The sequence below is a fragment of the Cajanus cajan genome, chromosome 8 (genome assembly GCF_000230855.2).
Source record: "Cajanus cajan strain Asha chromosome 8, NIPB_CcT2T_4, whole genome shotgun sequence".
Classification (NCBI taxonomy): Eukaryota; Viridiplantae; Streptophyta; class Magnoliopsida; order Fabales; family Fabaceae; genus Cajanus; species Cajanus cajan.
The window spans coordinates 2,539,643-2,557,756 of NC_138524.1; the positions used below are offsets into that span (position 1 = coordinate 2,539,643).

An 18,114-nucleotide genomic window follows, 5' to 3' on the forward strand; every position below is an offset into this window, starting at 1 on the left:
CACCCCATTTTCAGCATGTTGTACATGCTAACACTAACACTACCTCTCTTGTCTTGACTTATCTCATTTATCAAAAAGCTCCACAAATCAAACAATAGAGAATCATAGAGTACAACTTACTTCCACAAGTAGGCCACGTACCAAATTAGAGACTATTTAGTATAAAATTTCGTATTTAGCTCTTGTTGTGTATGAAAATTCTTCGAATCAACAGTAGTCACAGAACTATGAGTGTTGTGACCTAGTGGATTGGGATAACCCGTAGCAAGATCTAAAAATCAGACACTCACTCCTCTGTTTTGTTTTGCTATAAAATAAAAAGGTCTTTCAAGCTTCTCACTCTGAATTCCAATACTCAAAAGGCCATCAAATTCAATGGCTTATGATAAAAACAGAGCCTCCTCTGTTTTGGATGGTTTCACTCTGAATCCCCTGCCATATCCTATTCTGCTAATCTTAGCACTCATCTTCGCCTTCCTTGCCATTTCATGGTACTTTTCCTACGAAGAAGTGGTTGAAAGTGCTGAAAAACAATTGAGTTGGCTACTTTTTGCCACCCCAGTGGTGCTAATACTCATAGTTCGTTGGTTATCATCAATGGAGAATTCAGATTGGTTCTCTGCTTCGTTACCGTGGGAGAGGCGCAGGGGAACCAACCAAAGCCCTTCAGAAGGAAGCTCTCCATGGGGTGTGGCTGCTTTGATCCTGGTGTTGCTCGTAATGGTGCAATTTCAATCCAACTTTCTTGACAGCTGGTTTGTTTGATTTGGATTTTTGGTTTTGTTTTTTATAGGTTGGTTTTATTTTTCTATGCCTTTTCATTTTTGGTTTTTACTTGCTATGAATCTGTGATAAAAATCCTTTCAATATTGTAATATGTTAATATGTAGATACATATATGATGGTGATTGTATGAATATATGAATCGTGTTCAAGGTGATTCTCATATGTTTATGTGTCACTTCTAAATGATGGCAAAAATGAAACTGAGATTTTTGGTTTTTCAGAATTTTTGGTTGGAAAAGAGGGTTGCTTTGGTGTGGCATAAGTCCTTTACCATTAAATTTGATTAAACAAAACCGATATTAGAGTCATAAAAAGTTAACCACTAAAATCAGTTCAGTGGTAATATTTGATTAGATGTACAAGAATTTAGGTTCGATTTTCATTATTGTCTATATATTATGAACTATTGATCCGGAAAAAGAAGTTCATGACAAAATTAAACAAGTATTTTTAAACACCATTTTCATGAATATGCTTATCCTTTTGATATAAAACTATGGAATTTCTCTGAGTCTTGTTCAAAACTTAGTTATATGCACCAGTTTTTTTAATTATTATTTATAGGACTCTCGAATCAATTAAAAATAGGATAGTTATACATGAAATTATGAACACATTAACATTAGAAACACCCCATTAACACTTGTCAAGCCGTGTGGTTTTCGTCGACAATGGAAAAAGGTTGCTATGCATTCCTATTAAATTAACTTGGTCTGCTTTCATAAATTTCACCAACACAAGAACAATAAAAGATTTAATTATTCATTTAGTCTCACCAATACAATCTTCACGTTTTAGTTCCTACACCTAAATATTACTCATTTTAACCCCTACTCATACACTTTTGAATTCGTTTAGTCCCTATAATTTTGGACATGAGGGGCCAAATTAGATTAAAAAGAGTTTGTGTAGAGACTAAAGTTTATGCAGATATAAGGATCAGATGAACAATTAAACTCACGAGAAAAGGATAGCAAAAACAAACCATTGAATTGCTACGCGGAGATCAAATTCCATGTTTCCACAAGTGAAACAACTAAAACTTAATTTACATAGAGAATATCAGCAAATAATTCAGTAATATATCAATATATGTGAATATATATGGCCTGCATGTGAACAAGAACATAGAATTTGCTACAAAGGCTTCTCTATAACTAGTGTGGTGATACCATGTGGGAATTCTGTCTCCTTATTTGAGAGGTCCTAAGAACCACTTAGAATAAAATGAAGATTAATAAGAAAATGATAGCAGTAGCAGTAGTAGCAACAAGATGAGTACATTCCAGCTTCAAGGGAGACACCACAGCTCGTTGGAGTGACTTGTGCCCAGAAAGCATGAAGCAAAAGTTGAGCCTTCCACAGTAGGAATATGAGAGCAAGAAGAGTATGAACAAGATGGGTGAGAAGAAGAGGAATAACTGAAAGTATATGACTGTGTGATTCTGCTGAGCCTTGTAGGTGATGTAATGGGAGAGCCACAACAAGCTAAGGACAATGCCTAATATCACAAGCAAGTGAAGAGTTGGAGAAAGAGAAGCAGTGTCCATGCTCTGCTCTGCCAATTTGTATCCCTGCTTCCATTCTGAACTTTTCTTCTTTGGGTAGAACCACCCCATTTTACTGTCTTTCTTTCTACTCAATGACACATGCAGAACTAGACTGTATCATAAGCACACTAGGTTGTCTTCTAAGGTTTATATAAGCTTCTTTCTTCTCATATCAAGTTAGCTTTGGCATATATTCTTTGAGTGCAACTTCTGTCCTACCAAATTTTTTTCTCTGTACTAGTAGTTCTTGCAAATTTAGTTTTTTCTTAATCATGTGCAAATTAACTTAATTGAATTTCCTTATTATTACCCAAATGATATGAAGTGAAAAATCAGCTTTAACTCACTTTTAACAACTATCAAGATTATCATCATTTTTTGGAGAAATTTTGATAACCAATGGAATGCAGAAAATACTTACATTAGCAGCACAACAATCATACATTGAACAAGATTGATGGAACGGAGTACAGTAATCTTTTTGACGCGTAATATTGTTAAAATATTGGTGTCGATTATGTATTGCCTTGTAATATAGTTTTTAAATCTGTTCAGCATTTCTTTTTTAGTTTAAAAAGCAAAATATCAAATTAGAATATCGTCATATCATAAGCAACAAATATATATTACACCTCTGTGTCTGCTTTTAGTAGGTACAGGTTTTATTGTTCTTGATTCTTAATCTCTTCTTTTTAACATACTTGCGTCATATTTTTAGTCCGGCTAATCTTGTCATTTACAGCCAACAAAAAGAACGTTGCAATATGTTAGACTGCTCAATAAAATTTTCTACCTACCTAAGAAAGGCCAACAATATTTACTTGTAGTCTGGTACCAAAAACCATAACCCGCTAATAATTTACAATGTTTGGATTGGCGTAGAAATCTACATTAAGGATATAATCACAGTGAAATCACTTAAAAAATAACTATTTGTTGCTTAAAAAATCCATGTCTCGCGGTGTTACCAACATGTGCGGCACGCTCGCAAAACACTTGAATTTTACTCAATAATTAAAGAGAGAACTTGCAAAGAGTGCCACTGGCGTGCTGGCATTAGTTCTATTGTTTACACCCATGTCAATATTCAATCAAGAATCTAATGACCATTAGCTGCTCCCTTTGTGAGATTCTTTTTCTTTCCTTTTACATGTTCGTGCAAGACACTGAAAACAGCCGTTTTTACTTGTTTATTATTATAAATTTATAACAACAGGTCACTCGCCAGCTGTTCGATTAAATTTATTTATTTCCCATATATATATATATATATATATATATATATATGTATATATATGTGTGCATGCATTCTCTTTGTGTTGCAGGGGGGCATTCTCTTGCTGTCACGTGGTTTAACTAGCACATAGAACCATCCAGAGTCTAGTTTATATAGAATTATATTATTTATATAGCATTTTACAATATTACTTTTATTTTTATCTCCATTAAACCAACAATCTTATCTCACATTTTTTTATCCTCTTTCTATATCTCTGTTGTATAAAAAAAATGATGCATATATACATAAATACAATTTCTGGTCCACGGTCGATAGGTGAAGGGATTTACCTTCCCTACACATTAGCCACTCTCGTCAACTTGGTAACAGAAGTGACTTTTAAGAAAGAATAATAACAAAACAAGTGACTTACATACCTCCAGAGAGTTGCAGCAATTAAAATATGGAAACATAAATACATAATTGTGGCTGCAAAAGCCATAAGCACTTGACTAAAACTGAGTCATTTCTCATTTACTAGCCTTTGTGCTCGAGAACTACACTACTTAATGAACTATCCTGAATGCTACAACAGAAGTGACTTTTAAGCCTACTTAGATAACAGAAGTGACTGTTAAAAAGAATAATAAGTAAACAAGTGACTTATACCTCCAGACAGTTGTAGCAATTAAACTAATGGAAAACTTAATTGTGGCGTCAAAAGCCATAAGCACTTGACTAAAACTGAGCCATTTCTCATTCACTAGCCTTTGTGCTCGTGAACTACACTACTTGATGAACTATCCTGAATGCTACAAGACAAGGAACTCCTACCTAACGAACTCAATTCAGTGCAACTGCTTTCCTTCCTTGACAACATGCTACATTTTCTTTGTCCAGATAACAAGTCCTGCAAAATCCAACACACAAACTCCACTTGAATCCAATACTTTTTGTATCATAACAATAGGTTACAAGATTTCCTTGAAAAGCAACACTAACCTGATCTGCAAACCCAGGAGTCAGGTCTGCAGTCACATCATTGGAATCCTCCTGTTTTTCAGCCTTGCTCTCCTTGGATGATTTGTTACTGGATTCTTGTTTTCCTGACACACAGGACTGAAAACCTGGATGAAGTGGTGGGGATATATGCTGGGTGGATTGCTGTTCAACAAAGGTATTGGGGACTAAATAAGGAACAAATGTTGAACAAGGGTTAGGGATGATTCCAGAATGTTGATTAGCATAGAAAGGGTATGGTTGCATGCCAATTGGAGCAGGAGGTATTGGCATTGGCATTGGCATTGGATACGGATATGATGGTGGAGCTAGCATTACTGAATGATCCATTGCAGTCCATGGAGACATAGTCCTGAGCTGTTGCTGATACTGATTATTCAACCTCTCAATATCCGATTTAAGAGAAGCCTTCTCTTCTCTCAGATCATTTTTCTCCTGAGACAACTTAAAATTTAACGAAATATCATTATTTCCTTTATCATTTTACGTAGTCATGTCCCAAAAGCATCAAGGCGAGATTCATCAGAGCAAAATGAGAAAATATTACCTCACATGATTCTTCATTAAGTGTAGTATATTCATCTTTAAGTTTACTAACTTGAGAAGTAAGGTCCTTTAGCAATTGAATAGTATCACCTAGAATGGTTGCTTTGTCATTTTTGGGCCTATCAGGGTCTGCATTTCAGAGTCACCACAGGCAGAGTTATTTAAGACGCTATTTAATTAGTTTTTACCATCACATGGACAAATTCTAAAGAAGCCACAGGCAACACTTTGTTTGATGCAAATTATCAGCATGTCTAACCTAAAGTAACCTCTGTTACATGTAGTTGAAAAAAATTAAACTCCAATCAGATTAATTCCAATACTAAAGTCATTGACATTATGCAAGTATGAAGATCCAAAGAAAACTCCTTTTTTTTTTTAAAATGACAAAGCAGCATAAAGTACTTTGTGGATGAACCAGTGTTTTGGGCAAGGCAAAAGAAATACAAACCAATGCCACTTGAATAACATAAAAACAATATGGATAATGTTAGTTACAATGCTTCAGTTATTATTAACACATCCTGTAGTTGGATATCATTAGTAAGTCAAGAATAACAATAGAATATCAAAAACCCATTACATTTTTTACCAGTCTACTCCATTTTTGTAATTTTAATGTGAGAAAGTGAAATTTGATTTACCTAAAATGTTGCCCAGTTCTACAAACTGTTCATTGAGCCGATCCCTCCTAAGCTTTTCTCGGTCAGCCTTTAGTGTCTTTCTTGCAGCTGTACAATCCATTGGTTCAACTTCAGACATTTGGCAGCAGATACATTAGTTACAAAAGGAAAAATAGTTTAATCAACGTTTAGATCATTTGTTTCAGCTTTGGAGAATAAGGAAAACCATAATTATCAAACTAATGTAAGCATTTTACTTCAACTAGTAATCTTTGTCATGTCCAAAAGCAATGACTTGAAAATTTATTTCAACACATTTAGATGAAGGTATTCAATTTCATAGAATTATAACCTAAATTCTCAGTAACTATGTAAGCTGGTGCTTATCCCATAGATTTTTTCCCGTTTAAAAACTCCAGAGCTTTTAATTTTCTCCATTTATTTTAATGTTTGTGTTGTTCTGTTACTGCTTAAGGAGGAATAGGGTATAGGAACAAAGCAAATTGTCAACATAACCTATTACTGCTATGAGCCAATAAAATTCTCTAATGACAAGATAAATCATTGAAGTTATTATCAGGCAGTACAATGACATGCTCGCTTTAGTTTTTCTTATTAGTAAATCAATACAATTCCCAACAGAATATCACATTATTTATAAGAATACCCTTATGATCAAAGCACGATTATAAATTTCTAACAATGTACAATCAATTTACTACACAATACTAGTTTAGGATTAAACAGATTAGCATGGGAAAACCCATGTCAATTAAGCCATAAGAATGAAAAATTCAACATTGGAAGGAGAAAGAAAAGTAAGACAAAAAATTGTACCCGTAATCGGGTTGAAAACGACGACAAGGAACTTCAATTATTGGAAGGAATTGAAGAAAAGGTATATGAATAATGTTTGATGATGAGAAAACATGAACGATAGAGAGTTTACCTGATTATCTATGGTTGATGATCCTCAATTTTGCCACTTCCCAATTCCCATTGGGATCATCAACTGTTTCCCACTTTCCCCTGTTATCTCTTCTCCCAATTTTTTTGGAATCAATTCCCAATGACAAATGTAAGTCACTGCCTTTATTTATTTATTATTCGGTGCAAAGGTCACTCGCATTGGATTGGACTATTCCAGTATTCCTAATGGATTGCGCTGTGCAATGATAAGAACAGATACATGAACATTCAACATATCATATTTGAATTAGAACATAACAGGTTAGGGTTTAATTGTATGACATAAAACAGTTTGCATCGCCAACATCACAAATCATAGTAAATCAAAGACTAATCACTCTATTTTTTAATATTCAACTTAATTTTATTATTTTTTAAAAATATAATTTTATCCTTTAATTATTAAAACATGTTTAATATTGTCATTATGGCTAGATTTAAAGTGTTAATAAAATTAGATAAACGAAGATCATTAAATATTTTTTAAGAAATTAGATAATCAAATTAAATATTTTAAAAGTAATTGGACTACATGGAACATTTAAAAAAATTAAAATCAAATTGAATAAAAAGTTATCTATTATTATTTTTTAGATAAGGATTATGAATGACAACAAATTGAGTGCTTGAAATTAAAAAAAAATGATCACAAAATGAAAGAGTTATCTAATAAAATAAATTATTAAATAAATAAAAGAAAATTCAAATTTGACTAGGCAAAAATGTTAAGATAAAATTTTGTCTAACTTAATTCTTTTGTTTATGAAATATTTAATTTGATCCTACTATTTTAAAATAATTAAACTTGCTTCTCTAATTTTTAAGTAATGTTTAATGTTATCTTCTGTTGTATTTTATTAACATCATTGATGTTAATTTGATGAAAAGATAACAAAAAAAAATTTTAATATAGAGGCTAAATTTTATAACATTTAAAATTTTTAATAAATTTTAGTTATGAAGAATATTTAGAGTACAAATTTATTTATTGGATTTAATATTGTCATATCAAATTTAAGCAATTAGCTGATAAGATTTTAAGTAATTTTCAAATTTTTTAAATATGATTTATTGATTATTTTTTCCTTCATTTTTTTCTTTATGATTTTTGAAAGTTTTTTTTATTAAAAATAAATAATAATTATTGGCAATTTTTTTTTATAAATATCTTTAAACTTAATAATATATATGTTAAAATAATATTTGATTGGTAAAAATTATGTTTTATAAATCAGTTTAGGATTTAGAACTCTACACAACATGGAAAAAAAAAATAAAATAATATAACAGTTTTAGAACACTACATTACATAGGAAAAAAAAAGGTGTTTTATATTTATTAAGTTTTATAATAATTATTTTAAAAGTTGTTTCAACAAGATTTATTAAATCTGTCATTGATGAGTATTTATTGATAAAATCTATAAAGATACTTAATTTTGAATAAATTTTAATCAAGAAAAAAAAATAGAATAATATTAAAGAAGGTGTTCCTAATAACGAAAATAATTAAAAAAAGTTATTTTATATCAGTGTATCCTCTAATAAATGGTGAGAAATCAATTTCTTTCGCTAAGTGAAATACTTAAAAATATTCAATTATCTACAGATGTTGAAATTATATATTTTAAAAATATTATTATTGTTTTAATAATTATTTGGTGAAGATAGATGGCTTGGATTTATATCGATAAACAACGCACGTGTTGTGAAGCTGTTGTACTTGTATGTCACGTTTAAATGTGTCTTGGAGTGTTTGGATTTTACTACTATGCATTATTTATATTTATAATATTAGCATACAAAATATATTTCATTTTTTTGGAATTATTTTTATAAATAATAAATAATAAAAACATATATAATAGTAAGTGATTATTTAAAATTTAGGTAATTATAAAAAAATTTACATAAAAACAAAAAAAGTTATAATTTATAAAAAGATAGTTATAAAGATAAAATTTTTTAAAAATATGAATTTCAAATGAGATAATTTTCTTTATTAATAATATAGATTATGTGCAAATATATTTTGTACACCATGAATATGATTTATTAAAAAATTTATTTTACTTTTAAAGAAAATGTGATATACTTTTTTCACACCTTTAAATTTATTGTGATTATTATTAATATTTTAAGTTTGATATATAATTAAGTCATAAAGACACTTATTTGTTATTAGTAAAATAAAAATACTTTGTACTTTTATATTTTATTTTATAAAAATATTTAAGATTTTTTGTTAGATGAGATGATATAATGTTTGATACTTAAATTTCAAGATTTTGAATTTAAATATTGTGTTTGTAAGGGTAACTTTTATTTATTTATATATATATATATATATATATATATATATATATATATATATATATATATGTGTGTGTGTGTGGTAGATAAAGAAAAACTTCAGTAATAGTTTTAATTTTTTGTTTAAGATCATGCGTTATATCATGAAACTCAGGTTGATAAATTACATATTGTAGCTTAGTTGAAACTCGGATTGTTATATTTCATGATAACTTCTATATTTATTTATTTCTGTTTTTACTTAATTGTTTTTTACTTAATTAATTAACCTTGATGTAGAAAATATTAATTATTTAAAAAACATGTACTCATTATTATTTTTTAAAATTATTTCTATATATTAAATATGATTCACTATTTTACGTGAAAGTAATTTTATGGACTTTTTCTTCAACAAATAGTTTTATTTATAGATTCTTTTAAGTTTTTATTTTATTATTGTTTTAATGTGTGCAATATCATTAAATGTTTATTATATATGTTAGTGTATAAAATATAATGATTTATTAGGTTATTACACTTAACAGTATAATTATTAACGATAAAAGGATATAAAACTACAATCAACTAAGATTAACGTACTAGTAATGCATGGATATACAAATGATAATATATACATGTACAACTAAAAGTTTTTATCAATTACTAAATTATATATAGTGTATACATGTCTGTACAAAATTTTGGTACTAAAGTATGAAAGAAATCCCAGTTGCCGGATAAACAAAACTACTAACAACTAGTCACACTATGATAACTCAAAAGATTTGTACCGTCACCATCCAACATAACCTCGAAACAAACTCCAACAGTGATCTATCCCTACTTTGTTTTCATACAAAGTATGATTACTCTGCCACGTAAAAACATAAAAAGGGTAAGGTAATATTCAAATAATCAACATAATTATTATAAAAGTAAAAACAACTATATTATCAACATAAACAACTTAATTCAACACACTATCAACTTACAACTTATTAATGTAATACAACATTGTTTCCAACTTGAACAACACACAATAATACCTCAAATATAACTCATCACAATTCAACATAGCATATGAACCACACATTTCAATCGACACAAGTAAGCAATCTAAGTGGATTGACCCTACAAAAATAATTACTCAATATTTTTAATCCAGTTAAATCAACAACTAGTTTGGATAAAATCTACAACACAACATGATTTCTTAGATATTGTCACATAAATTAGGAAGTCTAGTATTTTTGTTACGGTATAAAAGCTCGGATGTGAAACTACCATTACATTAGCTAGCATAACTAAGTCGCCTATGAGATTAGCATGTCGTCTATCATTCAAATACTATGTCATTTCAATACTTGATTAGTTATTTTAACCCTCAACATTGTACCTTGCTCTAATTTGGTAATTTAATACACGTAAGTTTCAACCCTACCCACATAAGGATCAACATTGATCGCTTGTAGTCAGTATGTCTCATCCTGTCCCATATACCACATCAACTAAGATCCTAGAAAAGACTCAACTGTCCACTTTAAAGGTCAACTTCCCAATAACGATTTTCAACAAACTCCTAGAGAACCACAACACTATCCTTATAATGAGATATACAACTTTATAAATAACATCTATTCTAATCCTAAATTAATGAACACAACTTTCAACACCATCTTAAGCATTCTCAACATAACTCATCAATCATCAATATACAACTCAATATACAAAACATATAACACAACTCAACCATCATACAACATGTAGTAGATCCAACTATATTATACATGGTCACCAATTTTCATCAAAACAAGGTAAATTAAGGCAACCCGCGCCTGACCCTATCCACCATACGCTTGGCACCATCTAGGTATTAGTTACTAGTTGCATTATAAACTCTAATTTTGATGTGTTGGTATTTAGTGTTTTACTACGTAACAGTTGTTTAGTAATTAGTGTGGTGGTCTATTGGATCGTTACAAATTATACTTTGTATTTATGGATAATAATTTGTATTGTAATATAAATTATTTTATCTATTCATAATTTATTTTAAAATATTAAAATATAATTAATAAATAATTATGATCAAGAAAATATTAAATTAGATTAAAATTAAAAGAATCTCTAAAATTTCTCTCATTATTTTTTTTTGAAAATAATAATGCGCAAAACAATTATCTGTGTTTTATATATAGAGATTTGTTTCAATTTGTTTTATTTGTAATTATTTATAAATAATTTTAATATTTAAAAAAAATTATAGTAAAAACAATATCATGTCATTATATAAAATATGGATCACAAACCTAACATATAATTTATTTCTTTAAAAATATTGATTTATATACATTTAAAATATAATTTATATTATCAAATATAGCATTTATATTATATATAGTTTATTATTATAAATTTTAGTTATATATGATAAATATTTGAATAATTTTACTATATAAACTTTATTTTTCTATATATACATCATTAAATTTTATAGTCATATATAATAAATATTTAAATATTTTCATTATATAAAATATATTTTTCTTTATATACATCATTAACTTTTTATTATAATCTACAAATTCAAATATATATAAAAAAATTTATTTACAATTTATATTAGTCATTTAATTTTTTAATAATGAAACACAATTTTTAAATAAAATAATATTTCTTAAATATAATATAAAATAATTTGTATTGTCAACATTTATTAAAATTATGCACATTAGAACCATGCAAGTGTTCAGCCATATACATAATATAAATATAAATTATATACAAATATGAATATATTATAAAGATAATATAATTTGAAATAAATATTTATACAAATTAAAATAATATAAATTAATATTTATAATTATTTAAATATTTATAATATAATATAATATATACTTAAATATAATTAATATTTTAACATTTATAATGTACATGTTAAATATTTATTTATATGATTAAAATTTAAAATAAATTATGTATATAAATAATTATTATATTTACATCTAAAAATAATATTTAAATTTTAAATAAATAGATATTTTAAACATATAAATTATCTTTTAGGTTTGCAATAAATAATTTATATTGGACTAGAATTTTTTTATATATTGATAATTTATTTTAAAAATATTAAAATTTAATTTATAAGTAATTATCATCAAATTAGATATTAAATAAAAAGTTATAAAAATCCTGTCTTTGAAAAGATCATTAAAAATATTATTTTACAAAATAGTTGTTTTATATAGATATTATATTTATTTATATAATTGATTATAAATTTTATTTATATTTAATAGATATTTGATATGTGAAATGTAAAATACTAGTTATTATTTAACTAAGAATATTATAGAAAAAAATATTATATTTTTAAAAACAAAAAGATGAATAGATTAAATTCCTTCTATTTCATAAAAAAAATGTCTTCTTAATTTTTGTTTTTTTTTTGAAGCAGTCTTAATTTTTGTGAACAATTAAGAAAAATAATAAAACTTTTAAATTTTTTAATGATATTAAAAATTTGTAACACAATTATAAGTTTTAGATACATTATGAGGAATAACAATTGTAGTTAAAAAATAGTAATTAATATTCAATTAAAAAATTAAAATAAAATTATTTTATTTTATTTTCTAGAATAGCATAATAAAACACTGAAAAATGAGTCAATTATTAATTTTGTCTTAATTTAAATGAGTCACCAAGTGCCACGTAAAAGGACCAATGAAAAGCGACGAATCCGACATCTAAGCTGGGAGAGGAGAGTACGGTATTTATCTAAACGACATCATTGTGAAAGTCGTTCGTCAGATACGCACCACCCCCATTACAAATCTCTGCATTTGAGGGTTGAAATTGAAACTGCTATTTGCGATACCACTAACCCTACACACCATGGCTTCCATCCCCAAATTTTGGGTCTTCGCTCTTGCACTTCTCCTCCTAGCTTCTCCTCTTCTCCAAGGTCTGCTTCCCCAGATCTAGATCCGATCCATCTTTCCTTGCATGTCACTATTATCGAGAGTTGTTAGTTGATTTATGAAAAAGAATACCCTATTAGATTTACTTTAGTGCCAATTGCTCTCTTTTCGGCTCCCCTTTTGAGCCCTGATCTGCTTTTCGATTGTTAAATTTTGAATATTTTTTTGGAGTTCTGATATTCGTTGGGACCATATGTTTTGTTCTGTTATCATTTTTTGTACTGAATTTTTACTTTGATGTTAGAGAGAGTGAAAGATCATTTTTTAATCATGGGCATTTTGTGATCAAGCACTTGCATTTCATTCATTTTTTTTATTGTTTGGAGCGACTGTCGAAAACAAATTCAGTATGTATTTGCTAACACAGGTTTCAAATTGAATTTCGGAGGTAGATTCACTTGTCGGGTGAAAATAATGCTATAATGCTTTGTTTTTCTGGAATCTGGTTCTGTTTGTTGCACTCTAATGTTTTTTGTTTCAAAATCAGCATCCTTTTGGCTGGCTACTCGTGTCTGTTACTCTGTTATTTTGTATTTTCTTTGCCATACTGGATTTCTCAAATAACTTGATAGGCATGTTTTGCTGCATCTTCTGCATGGCCATGATTAGATGTGCTTCTTTCTACTTGTTAGTTGCTAGGTGTCAGTCAGACTCAGACGATGCTGTTGAGACCACTGAAGAATCAAATGATATTGGCATCGTTGGTGATGATGTACAAGACTTTGGTGATGGGAACTTTGCTTCTGCTCCAGGAATTGATACAGTCAGTGTATTCCCAAAAAATAGTGCAAGATGTAAGAATCATTCTTTCTAGTGCACAAAAATATGGTTCATAATGCATTCTTTTGTTTTGTTTCATAGTGGATTGAATTTGTTTGTGCATGTAATATGATGCAGTGATAACAGCTGGAGAAGAGACAGAGCTGCTTGTTGGTGTAAAAAATGATGGTAATTCAATCACATTTGATACTTGGTTGTATTTTAGTTTGCAGTTTGATGCTTTTGACTTTTCAGTATGTTAACTGTTATGTTTGACACTACTCAGTAGTTATGCATGTCATTTGTGTCTTATAACAATTCAACGTATCTTTATTTTCCTTGTTTTTCTTTTACATTTTTTTTTGACTGATGTCCAAAGAGTGCAGAAACAAAAAAAAAAAAAATAAAGGTATTCATGCATTAGCAGATTAGCTTATTCCGTTCATTGTGTGGAATGAAAACAGGGGATACAAGCATGAATGTTATTGCAATCAAGGCTAGTGTTCACCTTCCTTTTGATCACCGTATGCTGGTTCAAAATCTTACTGCACAGGTATAAGTCGTTGAATGCCCAAACAAATTAAATGTGGCTAGTTATTTGTGATAAAATATTATACTGCCCATATTACTTTAAAGAATAGGGCATGCTTGATAAGTATTGATGAAGATTCTACAGAATTCTGAACAATTACTGGGAATATGTTAAATATTTATGTTAAAAAGAGAATTTAAAATATTCCTGCAAAAAGGTTTGGCTGGTAAAATGTAAAGTATTTTTTGTTTGGGTGTCCAAGAGTTTGAAGATAACACTTACTAGCCCCCCGCACCCCCAGTTTGAAAGACTATGTTTTAAAATGCTAGAACTGTTTCATATGACAAGGATTGCTATACTTTCCCTCTGTATTGACAATTGCTTTTCCACATATTTGTGAATGAATATCATAGATCTGACATGCCACTAGGTATGCTGGAAGGGGGTATGAGGAGGTGTTTGTGATGTTTTTCATTTCCTTTTAATTCCATCCTTAATCCATGTTCCCCATAAAATGTGAGCCTATGATTTTGTCAAGTTAGATAATGCTTAGCCATCTAAAGTAGATCTGCAAGTCCATTTGGGAACATTGGATTACCTTGAACAAATTAATTTGGGAACTTATGGTTAATAGGGCATTGCATATTTATTTTAAATGCAAGCTTTTGTTTTAATTGCAGGGTTTTAACAATGGTTCTGTACCAGCCTCAGCACAGGCTACTTTCCCATATTTATTTGCAGTCAGTAAGTTCTTGCAGGTATGTCCATTGCTTTAAAGGCCAATGCTTTTAGCTTCTGAGTGTGTAAAGCATCACAAGGGAATATTATACTCATTATGCCTAATGGTTTTTCTGTTATGCAGCCTGGGACCTTTGATCTTGTGGGCAGTATTATATATGAGATAGATGATCAGCCATTCCAAAGCACCTTTTTTAATGGCACTGTTGAAGTCGTTGAATCTGGTGGTTTTCTTAGCATGGAATCTGTTTTTCTTGTTACTCTTGGAGCTGCACTCCTTGTCCTCCTTGGGCTATGGATTCATGGTCAAATACAACACCTATCTAAGGTACTAAAATCTTTGATTTTTCAAACAATGTGCTATCAAGGATTGCCTTGTTAGAGTTTGCTAATGGTACTCTTCATAATATGTCCTGATTACTTGCACTTTGTTCTTGTTTGATTTGCTAACTACAATGTCATAACTCAAAAGAATTATTTGGTACTCCTTCTCTTGTTATTTGATTTCTAGTATTTTAGCTTGTGCGATGCATAGACTTGTTTATTATATATAATTTAATTAAAATTTGTAATAAATTATATCTGAAAATACTATATTTGAATATGTAAATTATATTTAAAATAAGCATACATAAATGTTTTTAAACGTATAAATTATATTTTAGATTCATGATAAATAATTTGTATTGTAAAAAAATATATTTTTATTAATAATAATTATGATAAATAAAAATTAATTAGATAAGAAGTTATAAAAATCCTTACAAACTCTATTATTGAAGAAAAACTCCTAAAAAAGATAGAGGTTCATGTTTAATATATAGGGATTGATTTTTTGCTAACTATGGTCTGTTACGAGTATGTTACTTGTAAAAGAGTTTATTGGTAGTTCCTAACTCCATGGTTCATTCAAAATTCCGGCTAAACTCTATTTCATACTAGCTGGGATTTGGCAGTATATTAGTTTTAGATTTCTACCCTCTATCCATTACCATAATAAACTCTACTACGGAATTTTCATTTGTCAGAGATTGTTAGATGGTCTAGGTCTGAGAGAAATATAAAATAATCTGCAGCTTTGAGTGTGTTTGTTTTACCGTTTGAACACTGTTCAACAGTTTTTTTCCCCCCACTTTCCAAGACAGAAATGTAGAAGCAAGGAGGATGGATTGGTGTTCAGTTGGATGAAATGTAAAAACAAACACACACTTTGTAGTAGAAGTCATGTTTGCACGGTTTTAAGCTATAACTGGTAGGGTAATGTACAACAAAAATTGTATATCACTTTTGTGCTTATCTCTCTCTATTATTAATAATATTTCTCTCCATAATAAATGAAGTCATGGATAGAGATAGGTACAAAAATGTTGTATGAGTTATTGTACAATTTTTGTTGAACGTGTAGCATCACTCTAACTGATATGATTGGTGTAATCTTGGTTTGGGTTCTTAGTTAACTGAAGCGAGAGTCCATTTACTCTTGTAGCATACAAGAGTTTCTCTCTTGTTTTTTAGGGAAGGTCTTAGTTATCAGATCTTACACATACAATATTAAGATTGGTGGCTTATTAGAATTTTAATTTAAAGAAATTCTCAAGCTTTTCTTTTTATTTCCTACCCAAGCCACTTATTTGCATCATTTTTCTGATAATCTCATTCTTGCACATGAATATTTGGTCAGAAAACAAAGAGGGCTCCAAAGGTTGAAGTTGGAACTAGGACTACAGATGCTTCAACAGATGAATGGCTAGAGGTCTGTTCTTATGCTTTATACTATACTTATTGAAATGTCATATTTAATGCTTAAACTTGTAATGTAACATTATTGGGCTTATGAATTTTTTTCTCTTCCCTTTATTTTGACACCAGGGAACTGCATATACCCAGTCTCTGTCGAGCAAGTCAAAGAAGAAGAAGTAGATAAGCAATTCTCACGTTCAGCCACACATGGAATACAGAATCCTGTAACAGACTAGCATCGAGTTTGAGAGAGCACGAGGAAATAGTTGTGAAATTTTGGCTGAAAGATCTAGCTTTCTGTTGTAGCTTAAGAAAGTTTACATTTTCCCTTTCGAATGAAGTTGAGCTTTTTCTAAACTAACAGGGATTTGAGTTAGGAAGGATACGACATTTGAGATGTGGCAAAAATTTTATTAGATAATGTTCATTTTACCTATATTTTGTGTTTATTTTGGGCGACTTTGGAATTTTGCTTTCTAATCCATGCCTTTTCCTGGTTTTATATTTATTAACACGGACCTGGTTAATGGAATGGAAGTTTTTGACATGGGATTAATTGAAAGTGGATTTGTGGGGGTCGTCAGATATATATCTTGACCTAGTGGAATAAGATTATTATTGTTGTTACAAAGATGTTAATGTTGAGCTAGTATTATATGGTGTCTGGAAGTTAGATCTTAAGACACTCTTTGGAACCCCATAGGACACAGGAAGAAAGAAAATTGGAGGGAGAAATCCTTACAAACTGGCATGTTGACTTTTATTCAAGAGGAATAAAACTAACTTTTTGGATGATGAGAAAACTTTGGAAAAACTGGAGGTGAAATGTTTGTTGGTTTTGAAGGAAATGCAATAAAATGTGGGTGAAACAAGATTAGGGATTTGAACGCAGTTTATGGTGTTTGATTATTGAGAATGCAGCTAATAGGAAGCATCCTTCGAGGTTTTGTGTGGTTTTTATTCCTTATGTAGAATGCTTCTAGTCTAGCATGGTTAAACTTGACCAGAATTTCATGGAATAACCAGTTGAGAGATTTTTTTTTATTAGTTTAATTAAATAATCGATTTTATCCCAGTTGAAGAAACGTAAATGCACTTCACTAATTGGTTTTTCTTTTGTTGGTATTGAAATGATGGCAGGTTCGTGCTAGAGCTTAATACTTTATTTTTTATTTATAGAAATTAAATGATCATAACAGGCATCCTATTTTAATTTTTTTACCATTATTTCAAAATTATTACAAATCATCCGAGTGATGAATACTTTGTTTAAAATGTTTTTATTTAATTTCATCTTATTTCATTTAATTAATTGAGATGATTTTGATGTAATTGTTTACACAGTTATT

At 29.3% G+C, this 18,114-nt stretch overlaps 3 protein-coding genes across 4 annotated transcripts; 2 read left to right on the forward strand and 1 right to left on the reverse strand.

Moving 5' to 3' along the window:
* LOC109788549 (uncharacterized) lies at positions 1–948 on the forward strand. The gene has a single exon (XM_020347295.3). The coding sequence runs from the start codon at positions 376–378 to the stop codon at positions 763–765; it is 390 nt and encodes a 129-aa protein (XP_020202884.1). The 5' UTR covers positions 1–375; the 3' UTR covers positions 766–948.
* A 3,017-nt stretch (positions 949–3,965) lies between these two features.
* Positions 3,966–6,968, reverse strand: LOC109788543 (transcription factor bHLH121). Of its 2 annotated transcripts, none has more exons than XM_020347290.3 (5): positions 6,694–6,968; positions 5,766–5,873; positions 5,123–5,250; positions 4,558–5,010; positions 3,966–4,465 (listed from the first exon to the last, which is right to left on the reverse strand). In XM_020347290.3, exons 2-5 carry the CDS (start codon positions 5,863–5,865, stop codon positions 4,319–4,321), a joined length of 828 nt encoding a protein of 275 aa, XP_020202879.1. In that variant the 5' UTR covers positions 5,866–5,873; positions 6,694–6,968; the 3' UTR covers positions 3,966–4,318. The 2 variants fall into 2 exon arrangements, with proteins under 2 accessions (XP_020202879.1, XP_020202878.1); XM_020347289.3 differs by having other exon boundaries at positions 4,558–5,019; positions 6,694–6,967.
* Positions 6,969–12,804: 5,836 nt separating this feature from the next.
* On the forward strand, positions 12,805–17,214 carry LOC109788546 (Translocon-associated protein (TRAP), alpha subunit). The gene is made up of 8 exons (XM_020347293.2): positions 12,805–12,980; positions 13,629–13,790; positions 13,894–13,944; positions 14,220–14,308; positions 14,968–15,045; positions 15,150–15,353; positions 16,707–16,778; positions 16,895–17,214. Exons 1-8 carry the CDS (start codon positions 12,911–12,913, stop codon positions 16,943–16,945), a joined length of 777 nt encoding a protein of 258 aa, XP_020202882.1. The 5' UTR covers positions 12,805–12,910; the 3' UTR covers positions 16,946–17,214.
* The last annotated feature ends 900 nt before the right edge of the window (positions 17,215–18,114 follow it).